The following is a 25,966-nucleotide window of genomic DNA, read 5'->3' on the forward strand; positions in this document are numbered from 1 at the left end:
CATCTGGGCCAGTATTACAAAATACCACGGAATGGATACCTTGTAAACAACAAAAGTTTATTTCTCACAGTTCAGGAAGCTGGGAAGTCCAAGAACAAAGATGCACAAGGTCATCTTCTGGTGTGGGCCCCATTCCTGACTCATAGCTGGCAACTTCTCACTGTGTACCTCGCATGACAGAAGGCATGAGGGATCTCTGTGGGTCTCTTATAAAAACACTAATCCTAATCATGACAGCTCCACCTTTATGACCTAAGCACTTCCCAAGGCCCTCACTCCTAATACCAACACATTGATTATTAGGATTTCATCTTATAAAATAGGAGGAAACACAATAATCCACTCATAGCAAATTTTGGAATCTTTTTATGAGGCCATCATTACCCTGATACCAAAGCCAAAGACTCCACAAGAAAAAAAACAATAGGCCAGTATCTCTGATGAACACAGATGAAAAATCCTTAAACTACTGGAAAACAGAATTCAATAGCACATTAAAAAGGTCATACATCATGACCAAATTGCATTTATTTTAGGGAGGTAGGGATAGTCCAACATATGCAAATAAATCACTATGATATACCACATTAGAGAGAAAAGGATTAAAAAAAATCACATGATTAGCTCAACAGATGCAGAAGCATTTGACAAAATTCAACACATTTTCATGACAAAAAATTCTCAATAAATTAAGTGAAAGAATTCATCTAAACACAACAAAGGCCATACATGAAAAGTCCACAGCTAATGTCATCCTCAATATAAAAATGTAACATATATGTTATATATATACATATATGTACATATATGTAAATACTATCCAGATATAAGAAGAAAATCCTACCATTTGTGACAACATGGATGCAACAAGGGCATTTATGCCAAGTGAAGTAAGTCAGAGAAAAAAGACAAATATTGTAAAATTTCTCTTATATATGGAGTTAAGGAAAAAAAAGAACTCATAGAATAGATTGGAGATTGCCAGAACTGGAAGGTGAAGCCAGAACTGGAAGTGAAAATGGTCAAAAGGTACACATTTCCACTTATAAAATAATCAAGTTCTAGGGATATAATGTACAGTATGGTGATTATCATTAATAATACGGTAATATATGTGAGAGTTTCTAAGAGAGTAGATCTTAAAAGTTCTCAGCACCAGAAAAAAATGTATCTATGCGTTGTGATCATTTCATAATATATAGTTGACCTTTGAACAATGTGAGGACTAGGGGCTGTTCAAGAATCAAATGTATACATATCTTGAATTATTATGTTCTACTCTTGAAACTAATACAATGTTACACATCAATTATATCTCAATTAAAAAAACCTAAATCATAAAGAATAAGAAAGGGAACTAAAACTGAAATTAATTTAAGGAAATGAGGCTACTGAAGTAAGTAAAACAACACTAATGCAAGTAAATCAGTAAAGTATTTGAAAAGAGTGGAGGGGTGAACCATAAACAAATCACTATCTTTTTAGTAGGTTTTTTCTTCTAGCATTTTTTTCTAGTGTTCTGCATTCTGAAACAATTTAAGAAATATTAAAAGATAGAGCAAATGAGTACATAAATTGATGTTGTTCAGGCTGATTCACACATCAGAAGGTAGGACATACATGAAACAGAAGAAGGAAAGAACAAGCACTGAAAGGATAGATTGGAATTGAAGGTGCTATGAGAATCACAACTTCTAAACATATCTTTGTGGGGGATACCCAGGTGGCTCAGCGGTTTAGTGCCGTCTTCAGCCCAGAGCATGATCCTGGGGACCCGGGATTGAGTCCCACATCAGGCTCCCTGCTCTCTCTGTGTGCGTCTCTCATGAATAAATAAATAAAATTTTAATAAAAAAACATGTCTTTGAATGTACATATGCATGTATATATATGTATGCTTATGTGAGTATGGCTATATATACATTAATTATACATGCATGTATGTTGATATGTATATGTGTTTACATTGAAGTTATTTTAACAAACCAAAATCTTGTGTGTGATCTTTTAGGCCCAATCTTTGACAATTGCAAAGGCCTCATCTGGCAATTGGCATGGGGTAGTCTTAGTACTCCACAGCCAGTGAACTGCAGACATCAGAGGTGGTTGCAGTCATAGACAGAGGCCCATCCAGGCTGGCAATATCTGCATTCATTGTCCATGTGCCTCAATTTTGAGACATTCTTATGCATAGAGGATTCAGCTAAGACACTATATTACTCATATGCTTCTACATAGTTTACCTTTCCATTACCATCTCATCGTAGATTTTTTTATTAGTTTTGACAGTTTTCACCACTTTTACACTCCTAACCCTCCCCCATCACTAACCCATCTCAGCCTTCAAATCTCTACAATAGGAAGAGCCTTTTGTATGGGGATTCTTTGATTATGAGATGATATTCCGTCAACCTACAATGCTGTCAACACTGATATTCTGACCCCACTCAATGCTGTTCTATGGGCAAAATGGAAATTTCATTGATGTAGCTGGAAACTTTTCTTGTTTAGACTCTTTCTAATACAATTATAGTAACAATAAGTGCTTATTAGTTTCAATTTGTCTTGCTATTTTCATTGATCAACTCAAAATCTGGCATCTCTCTCCCCTACAAATTACTGCAGCAAGCAATTATTGTTAATGAAGCATAATCCTTTTCTGGAAGGAACACTAGTGAACACTTGGGGATCTTTAAAGGGGTACTGCTGTGTCACATGCAAGAGTCAGATGATCCCACAGGGCCCATGACCATTCAGGACAACATGTCTCAGGGTATGCTAGCAGATTCTGTGCCATACTTTAAGACGGTGCTTTTAATTTCTGAGAGGGAACAATGGTTCTTCTATTTAGTGCCTATTTTGCTGGCTAAGATGTCCAGTGGGTAGGTCAAATTAAACTTCCAACAGAGGAGCTTTGAGAAAGCTGGGAAAGCAATACCTTGGCCACTACTTACAGTTTCACCATCTATGGAATTAAAAATTTTTGAAATCTCTGCATGCTGAGTTGCACCCAATGACTTATTAGTTCTAATATTTTGGGAACCCATGGTCAGCCTATGATGCAGTGATTTAATGAGATTCATGATTTAATAAAAGAATATAAGTTCTAAGGATCACTTTGTCCAGTGACCCGAAGAGACTTTTGAGAGTTGCATATTTCATCTTCATGTTTAAAGAAGTATTCTTTTTAAAGAAGTAATCATGCAATCTTGTTGGTTTGCTAATACAAAAATCCTTTCTCAGAGAGTTTTGACAATGGATACATTGCAGGAGGAAGTAGAACAAAGGGGTATGAAAAAACACAGGCATTCAAGACTCTGCTTCCTCAGTTAGGTACCACTTGGATTCAAGAGATGGCTTCTCCTTGCCCTTGTAAAACATACTTTCCCCATATTTTAACTATACCTGAAGGGGCAATATTGATTTCATGCACCACCTGGTGGTACCTAGGATGTACAATAAAGGTTTGAGGATAGTAGATGATATGATTTTTTACCAGACTCAAAATTCTGGCTTCATTTGTGTCAATATTGCTTGGACATCAAGATCAAACATCCTTATAAGGTCAAGGTAATTAGTCTAGGACATGATCTGGATCTTAAGTAGAAAGTTTTTGGACAAATAATAGTGGATACTGCCATGACAGCAATGATTGACTATAAGAGAGAGTAATATAAAAATGTTAATCTAATAAACTCCTGGACCACTTGGGCAAATGCCTTGAATAGATCAAAGGGTGTGTTTACTCAAAAAAGGTGTAGACTCAAAGTAGATTGATGGTCTATTTGACAAGAACCTTATGGCTATGTAGTGGGATAAGGAAGACCCAACAGACCCACTACCCATGTAAAATTATCCTTTGATTAATTCAAGTTCTTATGCTTCCACTTTTCCCAGTGATCCTTGCCATGAATCAGAGGGCTCCATCAACTATTATCAAGACCTTATTAAGGCTTTCAAAAATAAATAAGACTATAGGTTTTGCCAGGCCTCATGGACCTAGAGGGGATGTAAAAACTTGTGCTAATGTCAGAGTTCAATGGTGACGTGCAGGAGAATTATATTTCTGGGCCTTTGAGATACTGGTGCATAGATGACAGTGGTCTCCACAACCCCTGACACCAGGATGAAGGAAACTGATAATACCTTATTGGTTTGGGGTCCAAAGCCACCACTAATGGAAAACTCAGGCTACCTCAAAACTTCACTCTCACTATTATATGTATTATCAGTATAGAAGTATTGTCTACATGAACATCCATTTACATCCACCCAAACCTTGATAGAAATTGCCAATTTAGCAAGACAGGTAGGAAACTGGAAATGACCCAACTATCAGCATCTAGAACTTTTTTTCTCAAAAACGTCCTTCTGGGGAAAAAAAAGAAATAACTGTCCTACTTATAAGCTTAATGAAGCAAAAATTCTCTCAGAAACAACTACTCCATGAAAAAACATAATATACCTAGGGCATATGCTTTATGGGCATAGAGACTCCAGTGATTACAGGTAGCTCAGTGATGTAGTACTGAGGTATTAATTGCAGCCAATATTATGACTCTCATGGAAGTTACTGTCCATAGTGAAGGAATTTGGTTCTGTAATAGACAATACAAATACCCTATGCGAAAACTTTGTTCACATGGATGAGCAGGATAAGTTTGGAGTATGTGGATTGGATGCAATTCACCATTATTATAGTTTCACAAGTCTCCATAAATTCCCCCAACTATCTATGTCAATACATAGTTATGATTTAGAAATGTTCCAAACCCAGAAGGGTGCATTAGCCTTCCAATCTATTGATAGCACCAATTAAGTGGGTCTGGACAAGGGCACAACTTAACAAGGACCAGACATCCTACTGACCCACATGTGGCAAGATGGCTGGACCATTAGAACAAACAAGGAACAATTACCCAGTACCTATTCAAATTTCTGGGCATAATCTGGAAGGGGCATAATTTCTCATTCCAGAGAACAAGACTACCAAGCTTTGGCCCACTCTGCTTCAATAAATGAAAACAAGGCACACCCAGTAGTAGGAATATTTGGCTACTTGCACTCTCATATTCCCTATGTGCCATTCTTGATGACATCCATCTTTTAGGCTACTTCAAAAGTCACTCCTTTTAGTGGGGCCACAACCTAGAGAATGTACTTGAGGCCCTCCACCCAAACTCTCAGGCTGCTCTTCCTCCAAGTCCCTCTGATCATTTGCTATTTGACTTACAGTTCTCAGTAACATCTCTGTTCACCAATTAGAGTTGTGGTAGAAGGTCTCTGCCACAGATCAGAAACATCTACCACAGCTTACAAAAAGGCATGCATACTTTGCCAGAAAATTACAGACTCATAATTGAGCCTTGGTGTCTGAATGTAGAACTTATGATTATGAAATAATATTACAACTAGAAATATCAATGTTATGAATAATTTCACTTTTGTTCTCTAATTATCTTAGAGTATTTACAATTATGGTCAAGGGAAGTATAAATGTTCCATAAAATATAATCTAAAATATATATTCATAAACCAAATAAAAAATTTTCTGCTAAGTTTAATTATAATAATTTAAAGTTTTCTATAATTGTTTTACTTACCAATGTTTCTTTCCCTTTTGGATGTTCTTTGTTTTTTTACTTGCATTTGTGTTTTTGATGTCGAATCTTGGTTTCTATCAAACACAAGATTTTCATCTGGTACTTCATATTGAGCTACATAAAGAGAAGCATTTAGTTGAATAAATCGAGAAACAGATCTGCTGTGAAACTCTTATCTTTTATGTTTGTAACAAGTATACAGTAGAATTTATCCTCATTTTTATAGTTATAAGTAAATTACCATAATACTAGGTCTGATATGAAAATATAAGAGTTTTAATATGTATTGTTAAAACTATCTCATCATTTCATTAATAATCCTTAGCATCAAATATGATTTGTTATTCTCCATTTTTTCTAGGATTTTTATATTTAAGTAAAAACTTAATCATAGGATAAGACATGAACAAGAAGAAGGACTAGTAAGCTCTGGGCCTTCATCCCCCCAAAGAAACACTGAGTCAACAACAATTTACAAACCAAAACACCTTTATGAGAACTCTAAAAACCAGTTTGAATATGCATCACCCAAGTAAATTACTTACCAAGAAAAACTGCACCAAAAAAGGTAGAAAAGGTCATGGTATTTTGCCCACCTTGGTGTGGTGTGCCACAATCACAGGGAAGCCTCTCAATTTTCAACTCCTCCCTTGGGATGAAAAGAAAGAAGTGGAACTTGCAAGTTTCTGACAAACCTGGGAGCTACCTAGGTGACTGGTTTCTATCTTGCCTGACTTGGAACACTGATGGGAATAGCTGCATAGATGAATACCAATAGCTGCGAAACAAAGTTGAGTACCATAGCACATTAGAGCTACAAGGAGTTTGCAGTTCTGCAAATGATCAGGAAGCAAAGGATAACAGGCAGAGAAATACTACAGTAACCAAAAATGAAATTTCCTGGGAAGAAATAGGGGAAAGCCTATTAGGGAAATTAGGAGAGTTAGAAGCAGACATATATACTAGAATAAAAGAGCATATACAAGCCCAGAGAATACACATTCCCCAAAAAAGGTTTGAGAAGTCTCAGAACCTCTCTGCCAGGCTGATGTGTCAAGATATTCCCCTACACAAAGCCAGTTTGTAAACACTAAGAGAGGTGGTCATCATAACAAGTATACTCCTTAATCCCCATAATCTTTTTAACCCATTCTCCCTCTGCCCTCTACCTCTCTGGTAACCAATCAGTTTGTTCTCTATAGTTAAGACTATTTCTTGATCCACCCCCAATCAATGTTCATTTGTTTTGTTTCTTAAATTCCATATATGACATATGATATTTGATTACTGGAGTCTGAGGAGCAAAAATAAAAAAAAGAAAAGTAGAGAAACATAAAGGATTTATAAGACACTACGAAGTAGACCAAGATGTACATTATGGATATCCCAGAATGGAAAAGAGAGAAAAAGGAGCAGAGATTTTAGTTGAAGAAATAATGACAAAAAAATCCCAAATTTGAAAAAAGAAATGGATGTACAAATTTAACAAGCTGAATTAACTCCAACAATGAAAAACCAAAGAGACCAACACTGAAACATATTACAGTCAAACTATTAAAAGACAAACACAAAGAAATAATCTTAAAAGCAGAAAAAGAAAAGCAACTTATCACATACAAGGAAGTCTCTATAACTTTACTAGTGGATTTCTCAGCAGGAATCTTGCAGGCCAGAAGAGGGATGGCATATTCAAAGTGCCAAAAGAAAAAACTGTTAGCCAAGCATACTATATTTGGCAAACCTATCCTTCAAAAATGACAGGAAAATTAAGACTTCCCCTCCAAAAATAATTAATACTTTCCCAGATAAATAAAACATGAGGGAGTTCATACCATTAGATATATCCAAAAGGAAATGCTAAAATAAGTCTTTTACATTGAAATGAAAAGATGTTAAATGGTAACACAAAGCTATATAATAATATAGTTTTTGATTAAGATAAATGTAGAAACCTATATTATTGAAATTTTGATGCATAACTTCACTCTTAATTCTTATGGAACTTAGAGAAAAGCATAAAAATAACTATAAATCTATGCTAACAGACACACAATATATAAAGATGTAATTTGTGATATCAACAAAGTTTGGAGAGAAACATAAATGGAGAAGTTTTGTGATTGATGTATATATGTGACTAAACAGATTGTTATAACTTTAAGATGTTCAATGTAATCCCCATGGTAATCACAAAGAAAACATTTATAGAGTATACATGTTAGGTAATGAATGTTTGTATCATCTAAACGTCAGTGTTGGAGCCCTAACGCCAATGTGATGATTTGAAGATAGGGCTTAGGAAAATAATTAAAGTTAAGTGATATCTCAAGGGTAAGGCCCTGATCTAACAGGATTATCATCTTAGTAGGAAGAGATACCAGAGAGTGTACCCATATGCACATTCATGCCCTCTCTCTGTCTCTTTCCATGAGTGCACAAAGAAAAGGTTATATGAATACATAGAAAATGGTGGACAATCTTGAGCCAAGAAAAGAAGTCTCAGAATGAAATCTATCTTACCAGCAACTTGATCTTGGACCTCCTTCTCCAAAACCCTAAGAAATAAATTGCTTGTTTAGTGACCTTACCTATGGTATTTAGCTATGGCAGCCTGAGCAGACTAATACAGTACACAAAAGGAAATGAAAAGGAGAGCAAAGCATGTCATTATAAAAAAAATAGTCAAAGACAAAGGAAAACAGTAACATAAGAAATGAGAGGCAAGAAACACATGAAAAAGAAAACAATGAACAAAATGTTAACAGTAAGTCCTTCTCTATCCAATTGTATTTCTAATTAGATAACTTAAAATAAATGCATAAATGTTTAGCAAAACACAACCTACTAACATAAATGAGTTGAACTCCCAAATCAAAAGATACAGAGTAGATTAATGTATCAAAACAAATAAACCCAAAGACTCACATATATGGTGTTCATAATAGATTCATGGTAAATTTAAGGACATATATGGACTAAAGTGAAAAGATGGAAACAGATATTCCATGTAAATTATAACCAAAAGAGAGCAGGGATGGCTATACTGTTAACAAGTAAAAGAGACTTTTTGTCAAAAACTGTTCTGTTACAAAAGACAAAGTAAGACAACTTATTTATTTGTTTGTTTGTTTATGACAGATAGAGACCATGAGCAGGGGGAGGGGCACAGGGAGAAGAAAAGAATCCCAAGCAGACCTCATGTCAAGAGTAGAATACCATGCAGGGTTCAATCTCATGACCTTGAGATCACTACGTGAGCTGAAATCAGAAGTCAGACTCTTAACCAACTGAGACACCCAGGAACCCAAGACATCTTATAATAAAAAAAATCAGCTCTCCAAGAATACATGATTATATATGCACCAAACATGAAACTTCTAAATATATGAAGCAAACGTTAGCCAAATTGTATAAAAAAGATAGTAAAACAAATAGACAATCAAACAATATAACAAAAATTGTAGTAGATTTTAGTATCCCACTTCCAATAAGGAAATCAGAGTACTTGAACAAGAGTATAGATCAGTTGGACATTACAGATATATGCAGAAAACTCCAACAGCAAAATACATATTTTTCTCAAGTGCGCATGGAATATTCTCCAGGACAGACCACATGTTGGTCACAACATAAGTCTTCACAAAATCTGAAAGACTGAAATCATGCAAAGTAACTTTTCTGATCACAATGAAAAGAAATTAAAACAGTAGCTGAACACTGAGAAAGCTACAAATATATTGGAAATTTAAAATACATTCTCAAAAAAGCAATGGGTCAAGACAGAAATTGGAAGGAAAATTAGAAAATATCTCGAGATAAATGAAAATGAAAACACATCCAAAATGTACGCAATGTAGTGAAAGCCATTTGAAAAGACATAGCTGTGAGCACTTACATTAAAAAGGAAGAAATATCCCTAAAAAGCCAATCTAGCTCCATATCTCAATGAACTAGAAAAAGAAGAAAAACTAATCCAAAGCTAGCAGAATGAAGGAAATAATAAATATTAGAGCAGAGGTAATGAAATAGAGAAGAGAAAAACAATAAAGAAAATCAATAAAACCAGGAATTGATTCTTTGAAAAGACCAAAAATTGAAACATTTAGCTAAAATAGCTAAGATGAAAAGGAAAAAGATTCAAATAATTATATCAAAAATAAGATATATTACAGCCAATGCCATAGGGATAAAAGGGATCATAAGAGAACATTACAAATTATTACATGCCAACTAACTGGATTACCTAGAAGACATGGATGAATTCTTAGAAATACACAACATACCAATTGAATCATGAATAAACAGAAAATTTGAAAGAACAAGAACTAGTGAAGAGATTAAATCAGTGATCAAAAACCTCCCAACAGATAAAAGACAGGACTAAATAGCTTCACTAGAGAACTCTGCCAAATATTTAAAGAAAAATTAACACCACTCTTTCTCAAATCCATTCAAATAATTGAAGGAAAGACAACACTTCCAAACTTATTAGGCCACCATTACCTGATACAAAAGTCAGACAAATGCAACACATGAAAAGAAAATTTATGTCCCTGATAAACATAGGAGTAAATTCCTCAACAATATATTAGCAAAGAGAATTCAAGAACTTGCTGAGAGGACTAAACACCACAGCTAAGTGGGATTTATTCCTGGAATGCAAGGATGAATCAATGTATGAAAATCAACTGATGTGATATACCACATTAAAAACATTTTAAAAATTACCATCTTGATTGTTGTAGAAAAAGCATTTGAAAAAATTCAACATCCTTTCATGATTTAAAAATAACTAAGACTATAAGAAAATATGCCAATATAATAAAAACCATATATGCAAAGCCCACAGCTAACATGCACCAAAAATTATTCCTCTGAGATCAGAAACAAGACTAAGATGCATACTCTCACTACTTCCATTCAATATAGTACTAGTAGTCCTAACCATAGTAAATGGGTAAGAAGTAAGTAAATAAAATAAAAATTTATAAAGGAAGAATTAAAATTATCTCTGTTGCCAGATAACATGTTCTTATACATAGAAAACCCTAAAGAGTCACAGAAAATGTATTATAATTAATAACTAAATTCAGCAAAATTTCAGGACACAAAAATCACTGTACAAACATCAGGTACATTTCTATAAAACATCAATATAAAATAGGAAAAGGAAACTAATAAAAAAAGAAGTCCATCAACAACAATAAAATAAGTAAAATAAATTTAACCAAGGAGGCAAAAGACAGATACATTGAAAACTATAAAACATTGCTGAAAAAAATTTTAAAAATTAAAAAAAATTAAAGACACAAATAAATGGGAAGACATCTGTTCATGGATTGGAAAAATTAATATTGTTAAAACAACACTATTACCCAAGGATATCTACAGATTCATTATAATCCTTATAAAAATCTTTAAAAACTTTAAAACATAAAGTGAAAATAGTTTGCAAGTGGCATAGAGACACATAGACCAATAGAACAGAGATAGGAAAATGGCAGAAGGCAGCAGAGTAGGAGGAGGACCCTAGGTTCATCTCATCCCATTAGTACAACTAGATAATTATGAAATCATCTTAAATATTACAGAAATTGTCCTGAAGACTGACAAAACAAACTCCACAAGAAAAGGGAGAAAAGAGAGGATTCCCAGCAAGATGACGCCTCCCTAACGCAGTTGGCCCTACCAACTTACCTAGATAACTTTCAAATCATCCTGAACACCTACCAATTCAGCCTGAGATTTAAAGAGAGAACAGCCAGAATGCTACAGAGAGGAGTTTGCCCTTCTAACAGGTAGGAATGCCGAAAATAAATAAATAAATAAAAAAGAAAAAAGTGGGGGAGGGGCCGTGAGGAGCCAGGCTAAGGCCTGCAGGGAAAGCCTCCAGGGCAGGAAATCCCAGCCCTGGAGAAGCAGGAACATTTAAAATCTGCACCGGGATTCTTCCCAGAGGGAACTGCACTCAGTAGGGAACTCGGGCAGGATCCCAGGAGAGGGGGTGAAGCCTCCAGGTTCCTGGAGTCACTAACACAGCAAGTGCGCCCAGGGGAGAGAGCACCAGACCTGGGGCCGAGCTCCGTAAAGGGCTGGAGCACACCCAGCGGGGCCCAAGGGGGGAAGCCGGTCAGTCAGGTGGGGGCTCCGGGAGGAGGGGGCTATACCGCCCTGCTGCCTTTGGGAGCCCCCGCCCCAGGAGCATGATTCTGGCAGCACAGGCCCTGGATCCCAGGGAACTGGGGGACACAGCCCAGGATCCTGCGCTACCCCCAGGACAAGCTGAGGCGGGGAGGGCACAGGACAGCGAGGACTCTCGATGGGCCAATGGGTGCCCTGCAGGCTGTACAGATCAGTTCCCCATGCCTCTGGGAGGATCCAGGCCAAGGGGGACTGGGAGACTGAGGTAGTTACTGCAGGAGCTGACTCCAAAGCTGGAGAGCTGGACACTGCTAGTGTTGTTGTTCCTCCTGGTGTCACCTTGTGCCTGGGACAGAGTGGGGCTACCAGGGAACAGGGGCCTCACAGGATAAATAGCTCCCACTGAGCCGGGCACCCGGCAGGGGAGGGGCAGTTCCACAAGTTACATACACCTGAGGATCAGCACATCAGGCCCCTCCCCCATAAGACCAGCTGGAAGGACAGGGGAAGAGCAAGTCTTGACCGAGCAGCATTGAAAAGCTCCAGGGGAAGTCAAGGGATTTACAGTATATAGAACCAGAGGATACCCCTCCTTGTTTTTCCTTTTCTCTCTTTCCATTTCTTTTTCCAGTATGACTTGTTTTTAGCCAATCTGCACTGAGCAAAATGACTAGAAAGAAGAACTCACCACAAAAGAAAGAATCAGAAACAGGACTCTCTGCCAAGAGTTACAGAATTTGGATTACAATTTGATATCAGAAAGTCAATTCAGAAGCACAATTATAAAGCTACTGACGGCTCTGGAAAAAAAAGCACAAAGGATTCAAGAGACTTCATGACTGCAGAATTTAGATCTAATCAGGCAGAAATTAAAAATCAATTAAATGAGATGCAATCCAAACTGGAGGTTCTAACAATGAGAGTTAACAAGGCAGAAGAACCAGTGAGTGACATAGAAGACAAGTTGATGGCAAGGAAGGAAGCTGAGGAAAAAAGAGAAAAACAATGAAAAGACCATGAGGAAAGGTTAAGGGAAATAAATGACAGCCTCAGAAGGAGAAATCTACATTTAATTGGGGTTCCAGAGGGTGCTTAAAGGGACAGAGGACCAGAAAGCGTATTTGAACAAATCATAGCTGAGAACTTCCCTAATTTGGGGAGGGAAACAGGAATTCAGATCCAGGAGATAGAGAGATCCCCCTAAAATCAATAAAAACCATTCAATACCTCAATATTTAATAGTGAAACTTGCAAATTCCAAAGATAATGAGAAGATCCTTAAAGCAGCAAGAGACAAGAAATCCCTGACTTTTATGGGGAGGAGTATTAGGGTAATAGCAGACCTCTCCACATAAACCTGGCAGGCCAGAAAGGGTTGGCAGGATATAGTCAGGGTCCTAAATGAGAAGAACATGCAGCCAAGAGTACTTTATCCAGCAAGGCTCTCATTCAGACTAGAAGGAGAGATAAAGAGCTTCCAAGATAGGCAGAAACTGAAAGAATATGTGACCACCAAATCAGCTCTCCAAGAAATATTAAGGGGGACTGTAAAAGAAAGAGGATGCCCAAAGAAATAATCCACAAAAACAGGGGCTGAATAGGTATCATGATGACGCTAAATTTATATATTTCAATAGTAACTCTGAACGTGATGGGTTTAATGACCCCATCAAAAGGCTTAGGGTTTCAGACTGGATAAAAAAGCAAGACCCATCTATTTGCTGTCTACAAGAGACTGATTTTAGACCTAAGGACACCTCCAGCCTGAAAATAAAAGGTTAGAGAACCATTTACCATTCAAATGGTCCTCAAAGGAAGGCAGGGGTAGCACTCCTCATATCAGATAAATTAAAGTTTATTCCAGAGATGGTAGTAAGAGATGAAGAGGAACACTATATCATACTTAAAGGATCTATCCAAGGCAAAGATCCAAGAACAATCATGAATATCTATGCCCCTAATGTGGGAGCTGCAAAGTATAACAATCAATTAATAACCAAAGTAAAGACATACTAGATAATAATATACTAATAATGGGACACTTCAACACAGCACTTTCTGCAAATGATAGATCTTCTAAGCACAACATCTCCAAAGACACAAGAGCTTTAAATGATACACCAGACCAGATGGAATTCACAGATATTTACAGAACTTTACATCCAAACAAAACTGAATAAACGTTCTTCTCAAGTGCACATGGAACTTTCTCCAGAATAGACCACATACTGGGTCACAAATCAGGTCTCAACCTGACTGGGATTGTCCCCTGCATATTTTCAGACCATAATGTTTTGAAACTAGAATAACAAGAAGAAATTTGGAAGAAACTCAAACACATGGAGGTTAAAGACCATCCTGCTAAAAGATGAAAGGGTCAACCAGTAAATTAGAGAAAAGTAAAAAGATTTATGGAAATGAATGAGAATGAAGATACAACCGTTTAAAATCTTTGGGATACAGCAAAAACAGTCTTGAGGGAAATACATCACAATACAAGCATCCCTCAAAAAAACGGAAAAAAGTCAAATATACAAGCTAACATTGCACCTAAAGGAACCGGAGAAAGAACAGCAAATAAAACATACACCCAGCAGAAGAAGAGAGTTAATAAAGATTCAAGCAGAACTCAATGAAACAGAGACCAGAAGAACTGTGGAACAGATCAACAAAACAGGAGTTGGTTCTGTGAAATAATAATCCAGCCTTATTAAAAAAAGAGAGAAAATACTCAAATTAATAAAATCATGAATGAGAAAGGAGAGATCACTACCAACACCAAGGAAATACAAATGATTTTAAAAACATATTATGAACAGCTATACGCCAATAAATTAGGCAATCTAGGAGAAATGGACGCATTCCTGGAAAGCCACAAACTACCAAAACTGGAACAGGAAGAAATAGAAAACCTGAACAGGCCAATAACCAGGGAGGAAATTGAAGCAGTCATCAAAAACCTCCCAAGACACAAAAGTCCAGGGCCAGATGGCTTCCCAGGGGAATTCTATCAAACGTTTAAAGAAGAAACCATACCTATTCTCCTAAAGCTGTTTGGAAAGATAGAAAGATATGGAATACTTCCAAAATCCTTCTATGAGGCCAGCATCACCTTAATTCCAAAACCAGATAAAGACCACACCAAAAAGGAGAATTACAGACCAATATCCCTGATGAACATGGATGCAAAAATTCTCAACAAGATACTAGCCAATCGGATCCAACAACACATTAAGAAAATTATTCACCATGACCAAGTAGGATTTATGCCCGGGACACAAGGCTGGTTCAACACTCGTAAAACAATCAATGAGATTCATCATATCAGCAAGAGAAAAACCAAGAACCATATGATCCTCTCATTAGATGCAGAGAAAGCATTTGACAAAATACAGCATCCATTCCTGATCAAAACTCTTATCTTAAAAGCCATCTAGGGGGATCCCTGGGTGGCGCAGCGGTTTGGCGCCTGCCTTTGGCCCAGGGCGCGATCCTGGAGACCCGGGATCGAATACCACATCGGGCTCCCGGTGCATGGAGCCTGTTTCTCCCTCTGCCTGTGTCTCTGCCTCTCTCTCTCTCTCTGTGTGACTATCATAAATAAATAAAAATTTTTTAAAAAGCCATCTAGGAAAAGCCCACAGCAAGTATCATTCTCAATGGGGAAGCACTGGGAGCCTTTCCCCTAAGATCAGGAACAAGACAGGGATGTCCACTCTCACCACTGCTATTCAACATAGTACTGGAAGTCCTAGCCTCAGCAATCAGACAACAAAAAGACATTAAAGGCATTCAAATTGGCAAAGAAGAAGTCAAACTCTCCCTCTTCACCGATGACAAGATACTCTACACAGAAAACGCAAAAGCCTCCACCCCAAGATTGCTAGAACTCATACAGCAATTTGGCAGTGTGGCAGGATACAAAATCAATGCCCAGAAATCAATGGCATTTCTATACACTAACAATGAGACTGAAGAAAGAGAAATTAAGGAGTCAATCCCATTTACAATTGCACCCAAAAGCATAAGATACCTAGGAATAAACCTAACCAAAGAGGTAAAGGACCTATACCCTAAAAACTATAGAACACTTCTGAAAGAAATTGAGGAAGACACAAAGAGAAGGAAAAATATTCCATGCTCATGGATTGGCAGAATTAATATTGTGAAAATGTCAATGTTACCCAGGGCAATTTACACGTTTAATGCAATCCCTATCAAAATACCATGGACTTTCTTCAGAGAGTTAGAACAAATTATTTTAAGATTTGTGTAGAATCAGAAAAGACCCCGAATAGCCAGGGGAATTTTAAAAAAGAAAACCATATCGGGGGGCATCACAATGCCAGATTTCAGGTTGTACTACAAAGCCGTGGTCATCAAGACAGTGTGGTATTGGCACAAAAACAGACACATAGATCAGTGGAACAGAATAGAGAACCCAGAAGTAGACCCTGAACTTTATGGTCAACTAATATTCAATAAAGGAGGAAAGACTATCCACTGGAAGAAAGATAGCCTCTTCAATAAATGGTGCTGGGAAAATTGGACATCCACATGCAGAAGAATGAAACTAGACCACTCTCTTGCACCATACACAAAGATAACTCAAAATGGATGAAATATCTAAATGTGAGGCAAGATTCCATCAAAATCCTAGAGGAGAACACAGACAACACCCTTTTTGAACTCAGCCACAGTAACTTCTTGTAAGATACATCCACTAAGGTAAAAGAAACAAAAGCAAAAATGAACTATTGGGACTTCATCAAGATAAGAAGCTTTTGCACAGCAAAGGATACAGTCAACAAAACTAAAAGACACCCTACAGAATGGGAGAAGATATTTGCAAATGACGTATCAGATAAAGGGCTAGTTTCCAAGATCTATAAAGAACTTATTAAACTCAACACCAAAGAAACAAACAATCCAATCATGAAATGGGCAAAAGACATGAACAGAAATCTCACAGAGGAAGACATAGACATGGCCAATATGCACATGAGAAAATGCTCTGCATCACTTGCCATCAGGGAAATACAAATCAAAACCACAATGAGATACCACCTCACACCAGTGAGAATGGAGAACATTAACAAGGCAGGAAACCACAAATGTTGGGGAGGATGCAGAGAAAAGGGAACCCTCTTGCACTATTGGTGGGAATGTGAACTGGTGCAGCCACTCTGGAAAACTGTGTGGAGGTTCCTCAAAGAGTTAAAAATAGACCTGCCCTACGACCCAGCAATTGCACTGTTGGGGATTTACCCCAAAGATTCAGATGCAATGAAACGCCGGGACACCTGCACCCGATTTTTATAGCAGCAATGTCCACCATAGCCAAACTGTGGAAGGAGCCTCGGTGTCCATCGAAAGATGAATGGATAAAGAAGATGTGGTTTATGTATACAATGGAATATTACTCAGCCATTAGAAACGACAAATACCCACCATTTGCTTCAATGTGGATGTAACTGGAAGGTATTATGCTGAGTGAAGTAAGTCAATCGCAGAAGGACAAACATTGTATGTTCTCATTCATTTGGGGAATATAAATAATAGTGAAAGGGAATATAAGGGAAGGGAAAAGAAATGTGTGGGAAATATCAGAAAGGGAGACAGAACATAAAGACTCCTAACTCTGGGAAAAGAACTAGGGGTGATGGAAGGGGAGGAGGGTGTGGGGTGGGCATGAATGGTGTCGGGCACTGAGGGGGGCACTTGACGGGTGAGCACTGGGTGTTATTCTGTATTTTGGCAAATTGAACACCAATAAAAAATAAATTTATTATTATTAAAAAAAAAGAAAATCTGGAAGATTCCACTAAAACTGCTAGAATATGCAAATTCAGTAAAGTTGCAGGATACAAAATCAACGTAGAGAAATCTGCTGCACTTCTAGACACCAATAATGAAGCTACATTAAAAGAAATCAAGGCATTAATCCCATTTATAATTACATCAAAAACAACCTTGGAATAAATTTAACCAAAGAATTGAAAGACATGCACTCTGAAATTTACAAACACTGATGAAAGAAATTGAAGACAATACAAAGAAACAGAAAGACATTCCATGTTCATGGATTGGAAGAACAAATATTAAAATGTCTATACTACCCCCAAAGCAATCTACACATTTAATGCAATCCCTATCAAAATACCAAGAGCATTTTTTACAGAGCTAGAACAAACAATCCTAACATTTAAATGGAACCACAGTAGACTTCAAATAGCTAAAGAATCCTTGAAAAAGAAATGCACAGCTAGAGATATCACAATCCCGGATTTCAAGTTATATTAGAGATCAAATCAATATGGTACTGGCACAAAAACAGACACATAGATCAACAGAAGAGTATAGAGAACCCAGAAATGAACCCACCCAAGGCAAAAATGAATTATTCGGACTTCATCAAGTAAAATCTTCTGCACAATGAAGGAAACAATCAACAAAACTAAAAGAATGGGAGAAGATATTTGGAAATAACAGGTCTGATAATGGGTTAGTATCTAAAAATCAATAAAGAACTTATCAAACTCACCACCCCCCCCCAAAAAATAATTCTGTTCAGTTAAAAAATGGGCAGAAAACATGAAGATATTTTTCCAAAGAAGGCATTCAGATGGATAACAAACACATGAACAGATGCTCAACATTACTCATTCTCAGGGAAATACAAATCAATCCCATGATGAGATACCGTCTTACACATATCTGAATGGCTAAAATTAGCAACACAGGAAACAACAGTTGTTGGCAAGCATATAGAGAAAAGGAACCTTCTTACTTCTGTGGGAATGCAAACTGGTACAGCCACTTTGTCAAACAGTATGGAAATTCCTCAAAAAGTTAAAATAGAGCTACCCTGTGACCTAGCAATTAATTGCACTACTAGGTATTTATTCAAAGGATACAAAAATAGAGATTCAAAGGAGTTCAAGTGCCCTGGTGTATGTAGTAGCATTATCAACAGTAGCCAAACTATGGAAAGAGCCCAAATGTCCATCAACTGATGAATGATAAGGAAGATGTGGCACATATATACTATGGAATATTAGCCATTGAAATGAATGAAATCTTGCCATTTGCTATGACACCGATGGAGTTAGAGTGTATTATGCTAAATGAAATAAGTCATACAGAGAAAGACAAAAGACCATACGATTCCACTCATGTACGGAATTTAAGAAAAAAAAAGCAGGTGAACTTATGGAAGGGGGGAAAAAGAGAAGGAAACAAACCATAAGAGACTCAACTATAGAAAACAAACTGAGGGATGATGGAGGGATGTGGGTGGGGGATAGGTTAAATGGGTGATGGATATTAAGGAGGCACTTGTGTTGAGCACTGGGTGTTATATGTAAGTGATGAATCACTAAATTCTATTCCTAAAAGCAATGTTACTCTATATGCTAACTATAATTTAAGTAAAAATTTAAAATACAAATATATATATACACACACAAAGTATTGTAAATGTGTTTTATCTTCTTTATTATTTTCTTAGTAACATTTTCTTTTCTATAGATTATTATAAAAATATGGTATATAATAAATATAACACAAAATATGAGTTAATTGGCTGATTTTTATTGGTCAGTCTTCTGTGTGTAATGAAGTTTTTGAAAAGTCAAAAGTTATACATAGATCTTTGTGCCCAGGGTCAGTGCCCCCAATGCCCCATTTTGTTCAAGCGTAAATTGTAAATAGAAAATAGAATGGTTGCTAGGGGCTGAAGGGAGGGGGAAATGGGCAGCTGATGTTTAATGAGTATAGAGTTTTAGTTATGTAAGGTGAAAAGTTCTGGAAATACATTACACAATGATGTGAATAAACAACACTATTGGATTGCACACTTCAATATTATTGAGATGAATTCCTTTGTGGCACAAAAGGTTTTTGTTTTGGTGTAGCCCCAATAGTTTATTTTTGTTTTCATTTCTCTTGCCTGAGGATATATACACATAAATATGTTGGTAAAATTGATATCTAAGAGATTACTGCCTATATTTTCCTCTAGGAATTTTATGGTTTCAAGTCTCACATTTAGGTCTTCAATCCATTTTGAATTTTTTCTTGTGTATGGTGAAAGAAAGTGGTCCAGTTTCACCTTTTTGCATATGACTGTCCATTTTTCCTAGCACCATTTATTGAAAAGACTATCATTTCCTCATTGTGTATTCTTGCCTCCTCTGCCAAAGTTTAATTGACCATACAGGTATGGGCTTATTTCTAAGCTTCTTATCCTGTTCCTTTGATCTATGCGTCTACTTTGTTCTTCTAAATTGGAGGTCATTTGCAGTTCTATACAAATTTTGAATTATTTGTTTTAGTTCTGTGAAAAGTGATATTAGTGTTTTGATAAGGATTGCACTGAATCTGTAGATTGCTTTGGGAAGCATGAACATTTTAACAATGCTAATTTTTCCAATTTATGGTGATGGTATATCTTTCCATTTGTTTCAACAATGTCTTGTAGATTTCATATGTAGGTCCTTCACCTGCTTAATTTATTCCTCATCATTTTACTCTTTTTGGTACAATTGTAACTGGGAATATCTCCTCAATTTCTTTTCTGTTGCTTCATTATAAGCTTACAGGAATGAAACAATTTTCTGTATATTAATTTTGTTTCCTAAAACTTTGCTGAATGCAGTTATTAGTTTTTTAAACTATTTATTTATTCATTCATTCATTCATTCATTCATTCATTCATTCATGAGAGACACAAAGAGAGAGAGGCAGAGACACAGGCAGAGGAAGAAGCAGGCTCCATGCAGGGAGCCCAATGTGGGATTCGATCCCGGGATGCCAGGATCATGCCCTGAGCCAAAAGCATATGCTCAACCACTGAGCCACCTAGGCATCTCTCATTTATTGGTTCTAATAGTTTTTTGGTGGAGTCTTTTGGGATTTCTAAATATAGCATCATGTTATTTGCAAGTAGTACCACTTTTACATCTTCCTTATCAATTTGGATGTCTTTTATTTATTTTTCTTGTTTGATTGCTGTGGTTAGAACTTCAATACTGTGCTGAATGAGAGTGGAAATCCTTGTCTTATTCCTGATCTTAGTGGGAAAGTTTTCAGTTTGTCACCTCTGAGGATAATGTTAGCTGTGGGTTTTTCATATATGGCCTTTATCATGTTGAAGTACGCTCACTCTAAATCTACTTTGTCGAGAGTTTTTATCAATGCTTTACCTGCTTCTACTGAGATGATCATATGGTTTTTATCCTTCCTTGTGTTAATATGATGTATCATTTTGATTTGAAAGTACTGAACCACTCTCGCATCCTTAAAATAAATCCCACTTTATCATGGTGAATGATCCTTTTAATGCATTATGGAATTCAGTTTGCTAATATTTTGTTGTGGGTTTTTGCACCTGTGTTCATCAAAGATATTTGCCTAGAGTGTCTTCATCTGGTCTTGATATCAGGGTAATGCTGGCCTCATAGAATAAATGGGAGTTTTCTTTATTCTTCCTTTTTCGGAGGGGAATATTTTGAAAGAATGGGTATTAACTCTTCTTGTTGAAATGTTTGATAGAATTCAACTGTGAAGCCATCTATTTCTGGACTTTTGCTTTTTGGAGGTTTTTAATTACCAATTCATTTTGCTACTACAAATCAGTCTGCTAAAATTTTCTTTCCTCCTGGTTTACTTGTGGGAGATTGTATGTTTCTAGGAACATACATTTCTCGGTTGTCCAATTATTTTTAACATACAATTTTCCATAATATTATCTTATACTTCATTGTATTTCTGTGGTATTGGTTGTTATTTCTCCTCCACTCCTGATTTTGTTTGAGTCCACTCTTTTTTTTCTTGGAGCATGGATAAAAGTTTATCAAATGTATTTATCTTTTCAAGAATCCAGCTTGGGGGAGTGCTTATATTTTACTTATTTCCATTATAATATTTGTTATTTCTCTACTAGTTTTGAGCTTTGTTTTTCTATTCATTTAGGTGTACAGTTATATTGTTTATTTGAGAATTTTCTAGGGCTTCAAATACAAAAATATATAAAGAGCTTATATAGCTCAACACCAAAGGGGATGCCTGGGTGGCTCAGCAGTTGAGCGTCTGCCTTTGGCTCAGGGCATCCTGATCCTGGAGTCCTGGGATCGAGTCCCATGTTGGGCTCTATGTCTCTGCCTCTCTGTGTATGTTTCTCATGAATAAATAAAATCTTTAAAAAATCAACTCAACACCAAAGGAAAAAACATTGCATCATATTTTTAAATGGGCAGAGGACCTGAAGAGACCTTTCTTCACAGAAAACATACAGATGGCCAACAGATACATGAAAAGATGTTCAACATCACTAACCATTGGGGAAATGCATATCAAAACTACAATAAGAGGTTATCATTCCATACCAGTCAGAGTGGCTAGTATCAGAAAAGAGAAGAAATTACAAGTGTTGGTGAGAATGTGGAGGAAAGGGACCCCTTGTGCACTGCTGGTGGGAGGGTAGACTGATGTAATCACTGCAGAAGACATTTGGTGACTCCTCAAAATATTAAAAATAGAAATACTGTACTATCCAGTAATTGTACTACTGAGTATTTACCCAAAGAAAACGAAAACACTAATACAAAAAGATATATGCACCCCTATGTTTACTGCAGCATCATTTACAATAGCAAAGATATAGAGCAAACTCAGTGTCTACTGACAGAAGAATGGATAAAGATTTGGTGAGCACTGGGTGTTATACTACATGTTGGCAAATTGAACTCCAATAAAAAATATACAAAAAAATCTGATGTGTATATGCACACACACACACACACACACATGCACACACACACAACACTGGAATATTATTCAGTGAGAAAAAAAAGAATGAAATCTTGTCATTTGCAATAGCAAGGATAAGCCTAGAGGGTATTATTTTAAATCAAATAAGTCTGACACATGGCAAGATTTCATTCTTTTTATGACTAAGTAATATTCCATTTTTTATATTATGACTAAGTAATATTCCATTTTTAATATATACCACTTCTTTATCTACTTATCAGTTGATGGATACAAGGACTGTTTCCATAATTTGGCTATTATATATTTTTTATTGGAGTTCAATTTGCCAACCTATAGCATAACACCTCATCTCATCAAGTGTCCCTCTCAGTGCCCATCACTCAGTCACCCCAACCCCCTGCCCACTTCCCCTTCCACTACTTCTTGTTTGTTTCCCAGAGTTAGGTGTCTCTCATGTTTTGTCACCCTCACTGATATTTTCACTCATTTTCTCTCCTTTCCCCTTTATTCCCTTTCACTAATTTTTATCTTACCCAAATGAATGAGGCCATATAATGTTTGTCTTTCTCCAATTGACTTATTTCACTCAGCATAATACCCTCTAGGTCCCTCCATGTTGAAGCAAATGGTGGGTATTTGTCTTTTCTAATGGCTGAGTAATATTCCATTGTGTACATATACCACAGCTTCTTTATCCACTCATCTTTCGATGGACACTGAGGCTCCTTCCACAGTTTGGCTATTGTGGACATTGCTGCTAGAAACATTGGGGTGCAGGTGTCTCGGCATTTCGCTGCATCTGTATCTTTGGGGTAAATCCCCAGCAGTGCAAATGCTGGGTCGGAGGGCAGATCTAATTTTAACTCTTTGAGGAACCTCCACACAGTTTTCCAGAGTGGCTGTACCAGCTCACATTCCCACCAACAGTGCAAGAGGGTTCCCCTTTCTTAATTTGGCTATTATAGATAATGCTGCTATAAACATTGGGATGCATGGAGCTAGACAGTATTATGCTAAGTGAAATAAGTCAGTCATAGACAAATACCACATGATGTCACTCATGTGGAATTTAAGAAACAAAACAAACAAGCAAAGGGAAAATAAAAGAGAGAGAGAGAGAGGCCAACCAAGAAATAGACTCTGAACTATAGAGAACAAACTGATGGTTACCAGAGGGGAGGCGGGGGTGGAGGGGATATGTTAAGTAGGTGATGGGGATTAAAGAGTGTACCTGTGTTGAGTACCAGGTGTTGTGGTGTTGAACCACTATATTGTTCATATGAAACTAATAATACACTGTATATGAACTAACTGGAATTTAAATAAAAATCCTTTTAGAAGAGAAAAATAGTAAGTCTGACAGAGAAAGACAGATATCATAGAATTTCATTTATATGTGGAATCTAACAAACAAAATAAAGAGAAAATAAGTAGAAAAAAAAAACACAGACTCTTAAATACAGAGAACAAACTGGTGGTTTCCAGAAAGGATATGTAGGTGAATGGATGGGTGAAATAGATAAAAAAGAAATTAAGAAGGACAAACTTCTAGTTATGAAATAAATAAGTCATGCAGATAAAAAGTACAACATAGGGAATATGTTTACTATTATTGTAACAATATTGCATGGTGGGCAATAGTGACTACACCTAATGTGGTCATCACTGAGTAATGTATAGCATTGTTTTGTTTTGTTTTTAGGTAGGCTCTGTGCTCAACGTGGGGTTTAAACTCATGACCCCACAATCAAAAGTAGTATGCTTTACCAACTAAGCCAGCTAAATGCCCTAGAATTATTGAATAAATATGTTGTATACCTTAAAGACAATGTTGCATTTCAATTATATTTAAATAATTAAAAATTGTTGGGATGGTAAATTTTATTCATATATTTTTATACCACAATTTAAGGGAATAACTACCTAAAAATAGATCAAGTAATCAAAATGCATATTGTTAATATTATTCACATAGCATATTTTAATTGCAAAGCACTAAACACTACTTAAATGTACAAGCATAGGAAATTGGTTAAATTATCTATGATACATGCCATAAATTATGGAAATATCAACTATGATATATACTGTGGTATGAACTGTTTTCCATGCAAATGCAAAGGGAATGAAAAAGATCTCAGTAAACTGACTTGAAGAGATTTCTAAGAGATAATGTTAAGTGGAAAAGAAATAAGGAGACATAAGAAAAAAATAGAGAGATAGTTACCTTTACAAAATGAAACACTGGAAAGATAAACCAGAAAACAAAGTAGTTAGTCATAAAGTCTTACTGAGGGTATCTGGCTATAACATAATGAACAGGTTATGACAGAATGAGTTTTTGAGACCCATGTTTAATGACAAAGAATGTAGAGCCCTCTGGATCACCTTGCCCAGCATCCAAGGAGACCTTACAGACTTGGTTGGTTCACCTCCACCATAAAGGTGGTAGAATTGTTAAATTTAGTGATGGACAGTGTTACCTTGCTGAGTTCATCATGACAGACCCACTCATTCTCAATGTCCTGACAGTGACCATTTTACTTCAGGAGGATGAAGAAGAGAGTCAGGAATAAAAAAGTATATGAACACCCAAGATTTTCTCCTTCTTCATCCAGCTACTATCTGGTCTCTAAGTGGTCCCTAGGTTCAAAAGTGAGGAGTGAGAATAGTGTACGATGAGATAAACAGACTGATTTTTAGGTTCATTCATGCCATACTTGCTAGTATCTAGTTCAATTAAACCTATTTACAGGTCAGATCAATTGGTCTATCACACAATCTGGATCTTAACTAACAAATTTCTAGACATGAAAAAGTGGCTACTGCTAGATAGACAAGCAGAGAAAATGACCTAAAAAATGGTAATTGGCCATCCACTCATGAATCATCTAGTTAAAGGCTTTTCCACACTGATTCCTGAGTGTAGTTACTAAACAGTGGGTCTGAAGATGTAGATTTATTGACTCTCCACTAATGACCTCCTGGCCAAGTGGAAGGCCATAGGAAACCCAAGACAGTTCCATTAGAGTCTGATGGTAATGACACCTAACACTAACACAAGGGCTCTTCTCTCCATACCACCCAGTGAATTTTGAGATGAGATGAATCAGAGAATCTGCCTAGCTTTACCAACATCTGGGTTTTCAAAAATAAACAGTTTAAGGGGTTCGGCCAGGTCCCTGTCTGAGGAGGGGACCTGAGGACCAATGCTATGGTCAGAGTTAAATAGAGACATTGGGAAGATTTGCACTCTGGGGCTATTTGAAAACTGGTGATATTTGACACAATACTTTCTGTCTTAGCCAAAAGAATAGGGTACAAACAAAAATATTTTAGTACATTAGTTTTTCTAGTACTATGTGCTAAACAATTTTGAAACAAATTTAAAAGTATTATAAGATTAAGCAAATGAATAAACGTGTTGATGTTATTCAGAATTAAGT

At 36.5% G+C, this 25,966-nt stretch overlaps 1 protein-coding gene across 1 annotated transcript in view; it reads right to left on the reverse strand.

Moving 5' to 3' along the window:
* CCDC7 (coiled-coil domain containing 7) overlaps positions 1-25,966 on the reverse strand; it is a 364,544-nt gene that overhangs the window by 184,859 nt on the left and 153,719 nt on the right. The window contains exon 18 of the mRNA XM_049096618.1: positions 5,604-5,717. Coding sequence (XP_048952575.1) covers positions 5,604-5,717 — 114 coding nt within the window. The remainder of the gene's footprint in view (positions 1-5,603; positions 5,718-25,966) is intronic.

Source organism: Canis lupus, chromosome 2, assembly GCF_003254725.2.
Source record: "Canis lupus dingo isolate Sandy chromosome 2, ASM325472v2, whole genome shotgun sequence".
Taxonomy (NCBI): Eukaryota; Metazoa; Chordata; class Mammalia; order Carnivora; family Canidae; genus Canis; species Canis lupus.